The 17,678-nt window shown below is 35.7% G+C and overlaps 1 protein-coding gene across 1 annotated transcript in view; it reads right to left on the bottom strand.

Moving 5' to 3' along the window:
- Positions 1–510: 510 nt before the first annotated feature.
- The window catches only part of LOC144440514 (transcriptional regulator ERG homolog), a 56,078-nt gene continuing 38,910 nt past the window's right edge, over positions 511–17,678 (bottom strand). Inside the window, exon 5 of the mRNA XM_078129904.1 lies at positions 511–1,156. Within this exon, the coding sequence (XP_077986030.1) occupies positions 639–1,156 (518 nt within the window). The 3' untranslated portion in view covers positions 511–638. The remainder of the gene's footprint in view (positions 1,157–17,678) is intronic.

The following is a 17,678-nucleotide window of genomic DNA, read 5'->3' as shown; positions in this document are numbered from 1 at the left end:
TTAATTGTTGTTGTTGTTGTTATTATTGTTGTTGTTGTTGTTGTTGTTGTTGTTGTTGTTGTTGTTGTCTTTTTATATAACTGCTTCTTATATAATGCCTTTGCAGACGGGAAGTACAAAAAGTCTACAACTATACAACATCGCCAGGTATGATGCATTGGAAACTTTCACATTTCTTATCATGAAAGACTTTTCAAGTCAGTACATTTTTATCTAAAATTGACAGGAAGCATATTCATGCAAATAAGCTGTATGACTAAATATTGCAGCAAGTCCTTCAGACAGCCATACAGTCAATTAATGGTAGGTATGTGTCGTAAAACGGCTCTATTGTGATGATGCCGTAAAAGGGTAACTGTATTTTGCTGCTATAGAGTAGCTATAATGTAATGGTATAGAACAAAGCAAGTTGCTTACGTCCTGGTAACCATATTTCGGAATAAATTAAAGAATATTAAATCATATCGAAAATATGTTAATATTGATCAAAAATCAAAATTATGCTGTGCCGTCCCATCCCGAATTCTGATTTGATTCTGATTTCCAAAACTCTATCGGCAGTCAACTTGAACTTTACAAGTAATGGTTTGGTATGTCCTCCAGTTCAGCTACAATACACTGACATAGTCTGAATGACGTCAGCCATAGTATGATCCAATATGCGGCGACATGTGACTAGGGTGGTGTGTCACGTGACTATTCGGGTACATGTTTGGCGCCGCGGGCGAGGACCAGTACGAGGTTGGCGATGCAAACAAACCTGTGGACGAAGTGGCGATTGGTGTTCCAACAAAGTTGAGTTTCGGGCCGTGTGCATAACCCGGTAGATAGGAAAAGTCCGATTGGTATTTATATGCCGTTGGGTCAGAATGCATCTGCATTTGTTGTGCAAGTCCTGCAAAATCATATTTGTATGCGTATCGCTTTCCATGTACTTTGGTCATAATGTTCTTATCATAATAGTAGCGTAAAGCTCGACTCAGTTTGTCATAATTCATGTTTGGTTTACTTTTACGTTCTCCCCAACGTCGAGCAACTTCATCCGGGTCAGTTAGTTTGAATTCTCCGTTGGTGCCTTCCCATGTTATACAGTGAGCGTTGCTACTGTCTGATAATAATTCCAGAAGAAACTGCCACAGTTGAATTTGTCCACTACCTGCAAGATAACGACGAGAAATGTTCAACATAATTGTCATTGTGATCATGATGATAAAGACCAATAACATTAAACCTGCCCCTAAGGGTTTTATCACAAAGGTATATGATGTCACAAAATTATTTTTTTAAAAACATGGCTTATTGCGCAATATCAAGGTACCGCTGTTCGAAGTTCTGTTTTCTAGTGACCTTTAACCTCTTAATTATAGTAGTAACCAAAGAATATGTGTTCATAATCATGTCTTTTATATGTTCGAATCTATTTTCATCCACGCGTGTACTTTATGATTTCATGATAACAATTACACGCCGTGCTAAAATAATAAAATAATACGAATTGTTACAAAACGTATGACCCGTATTTGAATGATACTATTATTGGTATTTTAAATTGGTAAAAATTAATTGGAAGCTTTTTATAATACGTTAGACGAATGCAGCCAAAAGACATGTTTTGTGTTAGATTATTGCCAAAAAAATCTCATCTTGCCTGAAAGTTGACGACAATTGGCACAAATTGATACTTAATTAAGATAGCATATTTAATACTCTACTGATGAAGATAGATTGTAGTTTCTATGGCAACAACTTCACTCCTAATGACCTCTGTCCTGCTCAATGTCATACAACAAGTCAGCAATGCCAACAGGAAACAGTGAAGGAAATTACAGAGAAGGACCTGTGTGGAGTCCAACATGGTGGCTAAGACACGTAATGAAATCTGATTGGGTAATGCAACATTGTTACATCGCGTTCTAGGTTTATACACCTTTCCTTTTTTATGTAACTTAAGATTTCCTTGTTTTGACTCTACGGATATTTGTTTCGATCACGAAAGATGTCCACTTCCTGGTTATGGTAGAGGAAATGTCTAAGATTGAGTAAGTACAGGAGCTTTGCAATCCAACATTAAACATTTGGTAAGAAGTAGCAAAGCACATATGTCAAAGCTGGTATGGTGACACGACGTTGTAGAATAAATTCCTAGCTGGATTTTAAAATGACAGTACTAAAATAGTTTTAAAAGGCGCGGTAAACGTTTCAAAAATTGTGACGCAACATTTTCACAAATTGCATGGTGAAAGTATTTTAAATGTCGCAGTAAAAGTTTCAAAAATGACACTTTAAATGTTTTAGAAATATCGCAACAACAGCTTAAAAGGGGCGCGGTTAAAATTTAAGCAATGACACGGCAAAAGCTTTAAAACGGCGCGACAATTTTTTTTAAAAAATGGCGGGGCAAGAGGTTAAATAATACTGGGCCAATAGGTTAAACGTTTACAACAATTTTAGTCAATTTGTATCCTATGGGATACCACACTTCTATAGAAATATTTAGAATAGTGTTCGAGTCAGAATATCGCCCAATAACAGTAAACAGCGGTTCCCTTTTCGCCTTCGATTTATTTCTCTTTTTGCTAAATATCTCCTTCTGAAAACAGTTCCGCTATTTTGTTCCTGGGAAGTAATCCTTTTTTTTGTGAATGGCGCGAATTATCATGACTATGAGTGAAGGTGAATGAAACAGACAGCAACATTCATTTCAACTTTCCTTGTGTCGGCAGATTTCCTTTCGCGCCATGTAAACGGAAAGTGTTCTGGAAATTCTCGAGGAAATTTCCAATTTTCCTCCAAATTGTTGAATTTCATGTCGGCGTCGCTCTGGTTCGTGTATCCATTAGGCGGGAAATCAACATAATACAGTTCAAAACCCTGTCATAGAAGCAATGCCCCGGGCAACCTTTCATGAAATCGTGAAAAATGACACCGTTCACAGAAGAGCACTTAAATGCTAATACTCTAACACTACCTGGCGTGTTTTCAATACTACCAACAATTAGCCACAAAAGTCGGGGTCGTTCAAAAGGAAAATGTAGGCAAAGACGTTATTGAAATGAAGAAGAGAATGTTGCACCGACAAATGATGGTAAATTAGCTAAGATTGAAGAACGTTTACTGCTACACTGTAGACTTCAGGAAAAGGTTAATCAAATCTTATCAGAGTAACGTTGGTCTTGTGAAGGTTGGAAAGCCACTCTTTATCAGAAAATTAACCTCGTGTACGACTACAGGCTTTGGACTTATACAATTTGATAGCAAGTACAGAGAGTCAGGACGTGTACAATTCGATACCTAATACACTGAGTTAGGACGTGTACAATTTGATAGCTACACAGAGTTAGGACGTGTACAGTTTGATACCTAGTACACTGAGTTAGGACGTGTACAATTTGATAGCTAGTACAAAGAGTTAGGACGTGTACAATTTGATAGCTAGTACACTGAGTTAGGACGTGTACAATTTGATAGCTAGTACAAAGAGTTAGGACGTGTACAGTTTGATACCTAGTACACTGAGTTAGGACGTGTACAGTTTGATAGCTAGTACACAGAGTTAGGACGTGTACAGTTTGATAGCTAGTACACAGAGTTAGGACGTGTACAGTTTGATAGCTAGTACACAGAGTTAGGACGTGTACAGTTTGATAGCTAGTACACAGAGTTAGGACGTGTACAATTTGATAGCTAGTACAAAGAGTTAGGACGTGTACAGTTTGATACCTAGTACACTGAGTTAGGACGTGTACAGTTTGATAGCTAGTACACAGAGTTAGGACGTGTACAGTTTGATAGCTAGTACACAGACTTAGGACGTGTACAGTTTGATAGCTAGTACACAGAGTTAGGACGTGTACAATTTGATAGCTAGTACACAGAGTTAGGACGTGTACAGTTTGATAGCTAGTACACAGAGTTAGGACGTGTACAGTTTGATAGCTAGTACACAGAGTTAGGACGTGTACAATTTGATACCTAGTACACTGAGTTAGGACGTGTACAGTTTGATAGCTAGTACACAGAGTTAGGACGTGTACAGTTTGATAGCTAGTACACAGAGTTAGGACGTGTACAATTTGATAGCTAGTACATAGAGTTAGGACGTGTACAGTTTGATAGCTACTACACTGAGTTAGGACGTGTGTAATTTGATAGCTATTACACAGAGTTAGGACGTGTACAGTTTGATAGCTACTACACTGAGTTAGGACGTGTGTAATTTGATAGCTATTACACAGAGTTAGGACGTGTACAATTTGATAGCTAGTACACTGAGTTAGGACTTGTGCAATTTGAAAGCTAGTTCACTGCACATAAAAATAATGTGTATGACTACGGAGTTTGACTTCAACGAATAATAGAGGTCAAAGACAAAATTTAAATATTAATACTAACATTGACAACATTTTAATTGTATTGTTTTATCTAAAAGGTCATAGTTCATACTTTATACACATACTTCATCCCGAATGTTTATTGATAAAGTCCAACACAAACATGAGAACGAGGCTTTCCTTAATTATTGATAATAATTAAATGTTGTAACGTTGAATATGCCTCAGAAATAAATTAGTTAAACCCATTCTCAGTAATTACAAAAAGAAAGTAACCTTACTGATTGTAGCCGCTTAACTTGAGATAAACTTTGGAATTTTTAGTCATTTTATAATAACAAGAATATCATTGATCGTTTGTTTCTAGGTTTGGTCTAAAATACTGCAACGAGACCTTGAAATTATCTGTTTAACTTTTACTTCAGGGTCGTTTCTTACGACATCACTTTTTCTATAATAGTATAGCGTTCCTCATTATCGTCGTCACTGACTGCATTCTTACTTTCATAATTACACCTGAAGGTTTGTCACAGCGCACTTCGGTCGAACGAAGAAATATATATTTCTTATATGCTAATTTATAGATGCAAGATATCGCACCCATCTCCCCCTGCAACATTAACACGTACACATTTATGGGACAAATTCGTCAGTTTAGGGTCAAATAAAAAGTATCGAACTGCTGCCAAAACTTACGTTGATTAGTATTCAATGATCTAGTGTAATTATATCATACTTTGGTAATGTTATTATTTGATCCACGTGTTCTATTTTAAGTAAAAAAAATCTAGAATGAAATTAAACGTTTTATCCGATGTTATAGGCTTATTTTGATGCAATCAACTTAGCACGACAGTATGTATATGTGCAAAAGATGAAATAGGAAATGTAAGACTTATAAAGACTTGAGTTTGGCTTACTACAACAGCGTATATCACTACTATATATGATGTCTTGTGTTGTTTGCTCTTTATCCAAGATAATGGGAGTGGACACGAGCCTTGAAACTTAAAGACTTCGACAACAACGGGAAATTCTATTTTGACCCCGTGTAAACCACGCAAATCAAATCGGGGGTAATGTATTGGAGAAACTCAATTTAGAAAAGACCCAGAAGCCATGGTGTATGGTTACAATGTAACAAAATTGTTTTATCCTTAGAATTTTGTGCATTTCTACATCACGACACATGTCGTCAAAATGAGCAGATTTGGCGGGAACAGACATTTACCTAGCGGATGATAGATTTCAATTTCATATATTTTGCATTCTCAGATTTCAAGTCACGAACGTAACCCTACTGGTGAATAATACAGTAACGGTTGTTATTAGCTAACTGGTGGAAAATGAAATCAAAACTGTTACTCAGATGCCTAAAGTGTATCGAAAGTGTATTCAAAATCAAATTTGAATCTTTTTTAAAAATAAAAATTAAACATGGAAAGGAAATGTGTCATAGTGGCAACAAACCTAATAGTTCAAGAGCAGCGTTCAAAGTTTAAGTCTGTATTTGGTTACCTGAGAAATGACACGGTTATTGCACGAAATTTACTATCGTCTGGTAGCTTTTGGCGCCAAATTAGATATAGTGACGTCGAAGAGTTGTGAGTACCAAGTCTGATGCTTTACTCCAATTCAAACCAGTTCAAAACTTTGTTATTTTACCGCACTTAGTTAACTTTTCTGACTTTGTACAGTATTTCGAAGTTGAATTTCTAGCTGGCGGCAAAACTTTATTTTAAATGGAAACACAGGTGTACGCTTTTTTGCACTCATTCTAAACAGTCTCTCTGTGCGGTTGTACAGATTTCTTTAGCTTCCAGATATCACTACACAAGTCAAAGATCAGCAGCGTGTTTAATCCAATAAAAATAAAGGAAAGAAAATCCATAATCTGTTTCCCCGTTCTTCCATTTACTCATAATTTGATTATCTTGGCCATGAAAGGGGATCCTTCCATTCTAGCGGTACCCCCTAACTTACTAAATATGCACAACATTTCAACTCTCTCGTACGAGCAATGACGAATGTCTTTTTGCAGTGAACATGAACAAAACACCGGACGTGAAGTGATAAGTGGCTGAAAACAGGTCGCAAAAATACACAATATTGTAGAAATTCACAATAATAAAAAATAATTATGTGTTTTATAATAAAACTTATGAAATTCCTCGTTAAAGATGATATTCAGCAATTGATATGACAACAATGCTTCTTAATGTGCACAAACTTTAAAATCTTAATATTAGAATTTTGTCTAACAAGGGAAAATGTGTTATTTAAAAGCACCACCATCCCTCATTTTGGATAACAAATTTCAAGTGATAAAAATGTGTACATGGCCAAACGTTACAGTCTTGAAAGCAATTTGTTTGCATAACCCTTACCCCGTCCCCCACGGGGGAAGGGGGAACGAGGTACTAATGATCAATCGTAAGACAATTCTATGTGTTGGTACAAACATATTGGAATAGGACTTGAAAACATTTGTACAATGGATAAAAAAACACTCCAAGAGAAGTTCTCCAAATCCCACTCAAGTTTGTCAGTCTGTGGAGTGGATGCATAGCATGCACTCTTACTGGTTTCTTTGTAAAGCTGACATTCACATATTTTAGCAGTCAGCCGTCCTCAAATCGGATAGCAGTAGGCCCTCCACAAGTCGAGTGAAACGGATAGCAGTAGGCCCTTCACAGGTCGAGTGATGTGAACACTTGAACTGCAGTTTTAGGCAAATACTAATACGATATATACACTGCATCATATGATGAGAGAATATTGACGTTAACACCCCAAAACCTCTGGCACAAAGATGATGTCAAACATACTTTAGATATATTTTCTGAATTTCGCGTTCATTTGCGATTGTATATTCATTACTTTGATATACATTTGCCTTTAATCATAAACAAACACACAAAAAGAAGAATTTCTTGAAAATGTTAACACCCTTTTAGTTAAGTGCAGAGTTTTAGGTGATAGCTGTGCGAAACTCGGATTAAAACCTATACCAAAGATCGGATCCGTTAGTATTTAGGTAGGGAGAGATAGGGGAGCACGGCACGGGTGCCGCTTGGCGGGAATTTGAGACAGAACGTAAATGAGTGTAACATCAGACCCTCTTAGTAGTTAATTAAATAAAAGTGATGAAAGCCAAATCGAGTTCGTCTCTTGGATCTTCACTAAACGGGTTAATTGATAATAGAGAGGAACATTGAAAAGGCGGCCGACAATGTTCACCGGATCAGAACAAAATTTGAAAGCGGAAGGACCGAGTCTTGGTATCTATTCTTTTGTAATTACTGTAGGGAAAGTTGTAATATTGCAGACAATTTCCTAGGAAATGAACGGATATTGTCTTAGTTGTGCACTTTTTGTTCTTGTATTATAATCTCTCTGAACAAAATGAGACTGATATACCATACTAGACACATATAAGCTAGCATCGGATACAAGTTCACATCAACATTCATATATTTCAACACAACGCTGGATCAAAATTGTAATTGTCAGTAATTCGTATCAATCATGCCATTACCGAAAAGTTGGTTTTCTGATCACCGTCAATTATCTCGTCATAGAATTTAGAATCTTCTTGGTTTTAATAATTTTGTCAACTCTGAGGAGAAATTTCGTTATAAAAATGCCAAAAATAATAAGTAGAACATACAGTAAAGTGCAGACACTGAATATTTTTTTTTAAATCATCCAAGAGCTTAATTTTTTGACGATAGTATTTATAAACATGACGTCGGCATTACTTTATTTACGACTGCAAGTGTAAAATATGAATACTGTAAAGATATATGTCAAGCACGGCTGTCAGGCACAGACTTTATATATTGAAAAATTTTGACGACAGCACGGTGTTCAGCTTATTGGCGGGAAAATTTAACTGCATTTTTCACCCATCGGAAGTTTTTTCGTTATATTAATATTGTGCAATTGAAAAGGAAAATCACGTCAAAATCTAAAGAAACATTTCCTTCAAGCAGAAGAATTTTTGACAATTTTCAAATTGTTGACAGATTTTAATTTGACAACTTTCAGCTGTCAGGCATATCAATTTTGACGACAGTTTTCAAGTTATTGGAGGCAAACTTTCAAACGACATGCCAAACATTCGAACGACACATATTTTTGAAAGTGTCAAGTATATTGCACTATGATTCAGATGGAAAGAGTTCCCATTTCACTTAGTCTATAAGTCACTCTTTCTCATGTCAATGTTTGGCTTTTCTCGCTTCGTCGTGCAATGTTTGTAAAACGAAAACTGCTATCAAGAGGTCAAAAACAACGTGCCCTGAATTGAATCAAGCAATCAATTATCCAGGCATCTCTGTGAGTCTATTCTTTGCTTTCCGTCACATATTCATCAAAACAGACTTCAAATCAAGGCTAACTAAACTGTACAACGTTTGCTCAATCGCGCCAAAATTGATCGTCTGCTTGTTGACGTTTACTCAATTTATTAGAAGTAGTTCCATTTCAATCTAACGATAATCAGTTCTAAGGTTAATATTTGTGAAATTTCAAATCAATGAGACGCTATTTAACGTCCAATTAGAAGCACTCTCCTTTTAGAAGTCCTGCTCTCCATTTTATGAATAGGTAACGATTTTTTTACCGAATATGTGTGCTTTTTAAAATGCGGTATTTGCAGGGACTGAGTATTGTTTGGTTCAACACCATACGTTTTTAATTATGTCTATAGAGTGTTTCCATGATCGGAACACATTATGACGTCACAGGCACTCATTGTATGTACAATAATGATATTATTTTACAGTGTGTGATTTTAGATCTTTCTGATATTGTCATTAATTTTAGATTTTAGACGCGATTGTAAGTAAATTGTCACTACTTGCCAACGATGAACTTATTATACCGAGGATACAGAACCTTTTAAGTTCAGCTGTGGGAATTGGAATAATCTTTTTTTAAAGCCATGAAAAAAATTCCATTTATTATTTGGGTGATTTTTCGATTATTTCACTAACTTTGTCGTTAAATATATCTACATGTCTAAGGTGTGCATAAAACATTATAATAATATCTTTCATGAGTAACTATATATCATTGTATTCTACTATTCTCTACCACATCCCTATCTAATCACACGCTAGAAAATTTCGTTGTTTCCAAAGGAAAATCAATATAATTTTAAACTAGAAAAAGAAAGATAATTTTTTTTATAACTTGATGTTTTAAATTCGGTGTTAGCAATCATATACACAAAATGTTCATTTATACATTTAGTTGTATTTCTTATCTTTTTAATTTATCATACGACAGAGTTGATGACACTTTGTGAAATTCGCAGTATGAAAGAAATTCATAGTATAGAAGATACATGATTTTTTTTTTAAATTCATAATATAAAACAGAATTGATATTTTAGTCGTATGCAACTTAATATTTTTGACATACAATGTATATCTAGTAAAAAAATACTTATTGTTTTTAAATTCACGGTATGAAACACATTTGACTTCTTTTTTTGAATTCGTAGGATGAAACAAATTTAAAGTTGACGACTTTTTTGAAATTCATTGTATAAATTTCATAAAGATTTTTTTTCGAAATTCATGATGTTAATGATAGGTGACATTGTTGAAATTTCATGGCATGAAACAAATTTGAGGACTTTTTTGACATTCGTAGAAGGGTGAAACGATACAAATTTGACATTTTTTGAAAATTCATAGAGTAGAACAAAGATGACTATATTTATGAAAATTCATAGTATGAAACAAGTTGGCGACATTTTTGAAATTCATAGAATGATACAAAGTTGGCGACATTTTCATGGCATGAAACAAACTTAGTTGTCATTTTTTGAAAAGTCCATAGTATGAAAGATAGTTGACTTTTTGAAATTCATAGTATGAAGATAGTTGACTTTTTGAAATTCATAGTATGAAGATAGTTGACGACATTTTTTGACATTCGTCGTATGACAGATAGTTGACATTTTTTAACATTCATAGTATGAACGGTAGTTGATTTTTTTTAAATTCAAAGCATGAAGACAGTTGACGACACTTTTTGTCATTTGTCGTATGAACGAGAGTTGACGACATCTTTTTGACATTTGTCGCATGAAAGAAAGTTGACTTCAAGCTTCTGTGTATTTAATATTCATTCCGAGTACACTTTATATTGACGTTCACGTTGTGTCGGTGATAATGACGAGCCTGGGGCAACCATTCCAAGGGAAGAAAACAAAATCAGTGAATTTGCATCCTCGACATCGGTATCTGTAATTAGATCAAATTTGTGAACCTTGCTGTTTGCTTGTCAGTTTATTAATATACAGTAACGCTTTCTGTTAAAAATCAAAGAAATGACTCTTTTGGTACAAAAAAAATGACGAAAAACAAAGTATTCAACATACTGTAATAATGTACGTGAAACGATTCTCTCTATCTTAAAGTTCACGTTGAGCCTAGGTAGCGCCCCCTTCCTGTCTGATTTTAGTTTCAAAGCGTACGTGTTCTGCTGTATTCAAAATGTCTCCCCATGACAGGCAGACCGACCAGTAAATATGTCGGTAAAATCTACCGAAGATCCGCGGGCGTTTTACCGAGCTTCCGTAGGGGAAACTGTGTAAATTTTACTAGACACCCTCAATCATCATGTTACCAGGCAAAAAACGTTGAATGCATGGTAACTCTACATTTTAAAAGTGCTCCTCCAAAATAAAATACACGAATAAACAGATAAATAAATGAATTAATAAAATAATACATACAATCTATGTCTTCTTAAAATTTGACAAAGCGGACTAACGGTGAAATGTGTATATTTTATCAGATTTCCTTCTCACTGTTACCAGGGTAACCTTGTCAAATGCACCGCTATACAAACACATTCCGTGCATTTCAAAACTACATAGCAACCGAGTAAATCATAATGTTCGTTATATGCCATTTTTTTTGCTTCAATTTTCAGCCCTTATCTTCCCCAAAGTACATCAATTGTTTTAGTAGTCATAATAGGATAAACAGATATGTGATTTAAAAAAAATGAAAAGCAAGGGTCAAATCTCTGTTCTAATATTTGGAATAACATGGAGACCGTGTCAAATTTATTTAACAATAAAATTATGTAAACAAACTTAGGATTATTTATGGCGGGATAATATTGTATGACCAGCGTTGAAAATATAAATTTTGGAGAGACGGCCATATCATTGTAATTTGTTGTTATCCCAAGAAGCAAGAATTTTGTTTTTGCTATTGTTAACATTTTTGACGTTTTATGTTGTAATATTATAATCACCATAATATTTAACATAAACTCCTAAACAAAAATTAATATTACAGACATTTTCACACCATCGCTGCACCATGGAATATGGTACGAAATAAATTGCAAACGAACAGTCAATGTTTCACATAATACTTTGATCGATGACTTCGAATTTGTACAGCATGGGGTCCTTCAAATGTTATTTTTCAACTAAAATATATATCATAGTGTCAAAAGATAATGCTATCTTATTAACAATTTCCTTCAGTTACATTCAAATCTTTATCATATTGCCTTGGTGCTTCTAGCTGTGCAAATTGGCGCGAAACTGGGTGCAAGACTACGATATGATGTTGGCGCGAAACTTGCAGACTACGATATTGGCGCGAAAGCAGCGATCACGACTACGACATTGGCGCGAAACTTGCATGCTGCACAATGACGACATTAGCGCGAAAGTAGAGTGTACAAATATGAAATTAACATTACGGGAAAACAGTGCGCGGATATGATTTTGGCACGAAAATATAGTCTACCGTGACGCCTATGATACTGGCGCAAAAAGAGAGTCCATGGCTACGATATTGGCGCGATATTGGCGCGAAAGTAGAGTGCACGACTACGATATTGGCGCGAAAACAGAGTGCAGTGTACGCATGAGTTGACGATACATTGGAGACAACATTTAACATTATGATGTATGACGATATTAAACTACACCAAATATATGATATAACATCCATTATTGTAGGCAGACTAAAGCTAATTCGCTTCACCAGGGGATTCAGCTTTATGCTCCTATCCTATTCTCAATGTAATTAATTCTTAGTCGCTTTTACAATATATTTAAGCACTAAAGCGTAAAATGTGATCCGATTCTGCGGGGACTTGACACTTTGCTCGACGGACTCCTGCAACTATCAGGGGAGAATTTTGTTACAAAAATATGTCATTCAATCAGGCTGTTAGTAAGAACAACAGCGTTTTATTCAATCGTTGTCCATTTAGGCTGAAGTGGCAGGCTCGGGTGAATTGAATTGTGCTACTGTTCAATAACGACCCTCTCTTTGTTCCCTACCTACCAATGTCACATTGTCCATCAAACCTTCACATAAATGCCAACATGATAAATTGGATCTTTTAACAATAAAATCACATTGGCGACGAAATACAAATATTTGAATCTGCAATTTCAGGAGTGATGGTTTCCTTGAAATAGAACACTGTCCAGAGTTGCCTAATTTTTACCGTGCACAAACAAACACACGTGTACGTGTTGTGGCTGCACTTTAAATTATATGATACTATGGTATAGCGTATCCATGGAAACTAAGTGAATATGATTTTGTCATCGCTAAAAATAAATTTTGATTTCTTTCTCTTTCAGTTAAAATATATATGCATGACTCGAATTTAATTCCCATAACGGCCAGTTTAAATTGTATCCATGTATGTATGTATGTATGTATGTATGTATGTATGTATGTATGTATGTATGTATGTATGTATGTATGTATGTATGTATGTGTGTATGTGTGTGTATGTGTGTGTGTGTATGTATGTATGTATGTATGTATGTATGTATGTATGTATGTATGTATGTAGGTAGGTATGTGTGTGTATGTATGTATGTATGTGTGTGTATGTATGTATGTATGTATGTATGTATGTATGTATGTATGTATGTATGTATGTAGGTATGTCTATATGATTATGTTCACGTGTGTATATGTAACCATATGTACATATATGTGTGTCCGTCCATGCTCGTCCTTCTCTCTTAGCCCATATGAAGGTACCTTGCATGTAGTAGTGGTAGTAGTAGTTCAATTGTAATTGAATCAGACCAGTATGATGTATAGCTATTCAAGTAGTTTAGAGTATATTTGAAGTTTTAATATTTAATATTAGAGAGTCTATGGAGATCATATTATCTAATTCAGTTTGATCTGCGTAATTCAGTAGCAACTTTGTATATTTCAGAAGACGCATGGATAGACATATTTACGCGCGCGCGCGCACACACACACACACACACACACACACACACACACACACACACACACACACATGTGTGCTGTTCTGTACATGCGTCCATTCGTTTCTAGCTTTGGTAAAATAAGTTAAAGTATTTTACTTTCACTGTCCGATTGAGTTATACCGGAAGCTAAGCAGTGTTTAGATTATCAACAATATTGTACAATGCTATTTTTCAATGTTGGCCAACATATTTCTTTAGATTCCATTTTGATAGCATTTCTGTTAATAGTGCAAATGACCATTGTGTTGTTGACATCGAACATCCCTGCAATCACCGACATATTAATTTGTACTAAAACAGTTCATAAATTTCAATTTTATATTTGCCCCAGAAGAAGTGCTGCCCAAATTCCTGTTTAAGCATTGAAAATTACTATTGGAAAGTTTGTTGTGTGATAAGTTTCTGTGCAATGGTAATGTCAAATATGGAGTCGACAGCAAACATACGTTGAGTTACATTATGCATAGAGTGTGTGGTTTATTCTAAGACTGACAAACTGGTGACGTTATTGTAGTCTGCGTTATCACTTTTGGCGCGAAGATACGTAGGGTTGTCTAGCTCAACTGGAAAGAGACCTTGTACACAAACAGGGTTTGTTTCCTACAGTCATTTCTGGCCATCACATGATGTGAATTTCTGAGTTTGTTCCCGTGGAATAGAAACATACATTATTGGACCGCACAAAAAATGAATCGTAAATTGAAGAAACAAAATTTAAGAGGACACTTCAATTTTGTTCGGAATGTTTGTGTATCAGCCTCGAATATGGCGGGAATATGTTCATGTCACTGTCAAACTGTCTGCTTTAACCAGGCACACAGGAAGTTTTACTCTAAGATTGTTTTTGACCATTCGGATCACGGTGAATTTGCGTACATTAGTATGCACGTGTGTGCTGTAACAAAAATGAGATCTTGTGAATAACGAACAAACTTTTTAACTGATACACTTTGACATTTCTGATCACTGTGGATATCTGTCACACGATGACCGTAGAAAAATGTAAACACATCCAGTTGAATGCATATAGTCAGGGTGTATGTATCTGTATAATCGCCGGCGCTGGTTATTTTGATCGTGGTTGTAATCAAGGCGACAGTAACTAGTCATGTGTACTTCCGCGATCAGGCAATAACTCCCTAATACAATCAGTGGCCATCTCACTACGAACACGACGATTAGAGTGAAATGACGTGATAGCATTTAGAACTAGGAAAAGAAAGATATTTGAAGGGAAGATTGCAGAACGAAAATCACCCAGAAAGTAGTTCCGGTTACAAGTCAGTGAACACCTTTTGAAAGCGGGAAACACCATGATTGCGCCTCCGGTTTGTTGATGGATAACGACGACGGCGGTCAAACATTGGCCATTTCCACCCTATCAGACCCATTACTACTCCCATGTCTAGATATTCACTCTGGAAATATTAAAGAACGCCATTCAATTCTTACAGGATGATTTTTACCCTTTTGTATATAAATAACTGTCAGTACACTGCGAGGTATTTATTGTCAATATCCACGCACTATTTGACTTGTAAAATGCTCTTGTAAAATGTGTTGAGGTGTTTCGGGTAATGGCCATTTATCTGATGTTGGGTGACATCACGTAACTCAGACTACTGAATACAGAGAAAATCACATCATATAATGATGGAACTAAAAAGGAAAGCAAAGTTATTGACTTGACGAATCTACAGGTACTGTAAATGTGTGTTCATCCCAGACATACCATGTCAGTGCATGAATCTGCAACAGCCCGTAGAAGTGCTTCTCAACCCCCAGATCCTGCTATTGTTACTGTAACGCTATCGCCAAACCGTACCTAATCATCAATATTGTACTTACTTCGGAAATAAAATCCTTCAACTTTAAGTGTAACTTTGTTTAAGAAAAACAAGACAGTGAACCCAAACCTTTATTTAATTGATTTCAAAAGGGCAGGACACATGCAATCATGTGGCGAAATGTAGAGAGAGATTTGAAGACCTTTGATTTTCTGAGAATGTTGTCACGAAGTGCACATACTTCCTTTTTCATGAAAACAACAACAGTGTCAATACTGCAAAGTAATACTACTTATATAACTGCTGTCAACCAAGCTTACATTGTAATGTTGGACAAGAATTGCTAACGCCGAAGTTAGAAATGTTCAACTTTCTTTATTAAATCATTGAAGAAAACCAGGACTGCTTTGTAATTCCATATACTGTAGAGTGGGAGGGGGGGGGAATACTTCCCAAAGTCCATATACTGTTGAGTGGGGGTGGAGAATACTTCCCACATTCCATATACTGTAGAGTGGGGGAAGAATACTTCTCACATTCCATATACTGTAGAGTCGGGGGGGGGGGTTGATACTTCCCACATTCCATATACTGTAGAGTGGGGGGGGGGAATACTTCTCACATTCCATATATTGTAGAGTAGTGGAAGAATACTTCTCACCTACTACCGACATATACAATCTGTATATGGTCTTGTCAAATTAATGAGTGGAGCTAGAATTCCGAACTTTAATACTTATTCAGTGATCCTGTAATAAGTATGAATCGATGAAAAATAAAAAATAAAACCCTTATACTACATACTTATCTACATTATTTGATATATGTTACTTATTTTCTCTGATGCACTACTGGAAGTCGAAGTTTGTCCTGCTGCATCAAATATTCAACACGTTGCTATATATCTGTGGTTTATTTTTTCTTCGACTGGAGTTACCAACAAATCGAAAAATATAAATAAACGTATTGTTTTCCATACCTAACCACCCACTGCCTTGTGTCAGATCTGCTCCCAAATGAATTTTTATTTTTATATTATGTATTACCAATGTTTACATTTACTTTAAAGGACAATAAATTGAGATTGTGTCCCTTTAAGAAAAAATAGTCCAATAAATATAGTCCACAGGAACAGACTATCCGATTATGTTATAGACATGAATACACTCAGTAACGATACATGTCAAGATAGTCAATTGAGATTTAATGTAACTAATTCACCATCATTTGTGATTCAAATATTATCCATTCCTATATATCTAGCATGTCGTCGATGATGTTAAAGTCAAGATGTATAAGTAAGAAGCCAACCCGACGACGAATCCATAAAATCTCTGAATACGAAAATAAGAATATAACGAATCACACAAATAAACGTAATATGTATTGGAAAGAACTGTCAACACAGTCTTCAATACAGACATATCGATTATGTCTTTTAAAAGTAAAAAATTAGTTGTCGTTTGAACCACTTTGTTTCTTTTCAGAAAGACTAACAATAATGGTATATAAAGTAACAAGTAGACAGCGTATCCATTGCTTCATTTCCCGATCAGGAACCAGGGCGAGTAGAAGAACTTGGCACGGTGAAAGCACCCCGGTAGTAGCGGATACGGGTTTATAACAAAACACGTCAAACCTTACCTCGGTTCTTTCCTATCCCTTTTACCGACTCCGGTTACTGTAATTTGTCAACTCGCTTAAAAGCTTTTGCGCACACAATACAGTCGCACAAAGCAATTGGCAAAAAAGCAGCCAACTTCCGTACTATCAAAAGCGGGAACGAATCATGAAAAGCACTCAAAAGCAAATTATTGGGGCTTTCAATAAGCATTTGCAACTGGCCGACGTGGTCCTCTATGACTAATGATTTAAAAGTATACTTAACTCTGGATTAATTAGCAATGTTGAAAAGTAGTAATGAATGTTTATGCCATCATAACGAGAGGACCAACATTGGTCTTAGTTCGGCAGACGACATCAACAAAAAATCAACATGGCAAAAAGTCGATCGTCACGTTGTCGGCTATCAAATGAAGTCGACAGGAAAATAACTCTATGTCAATACTTTACGAAATCTAAAAAAGGGAAGCCTGGAGGCATTGCCATTACTAAGTATTCTGAATATTGGTGCACGTCACTGAATGTAATTATGGACCTGTTGATCCCTGAAGCAATCTTTAAGCAGACGACATGCAGTTCCCGCCTAAAACAATAAGTCGAAAATTCAGAATTTTGTAATGATTTTGAGTAAAAGAAATAAAA

The sequence above is a fragment of the Glandiceps talaboti genome, chromosome 9 (genome assembly GCF_964340395.1).
Source record: "Glandiceps talaboti chromosome 9, keGlaTala1.1, whole genome shotgun sequence".
Lineage (NCBI taxonomy): Eukaryota > Metazoa > Hemichordata > Enteropneusta > Spengelidae > Glandiceps > Glandiceps talaboti.
Note: the sequence above shows the minus strand (reverse complement) of the source record. Positions and strands in the feature narration are given on the sequence as shown.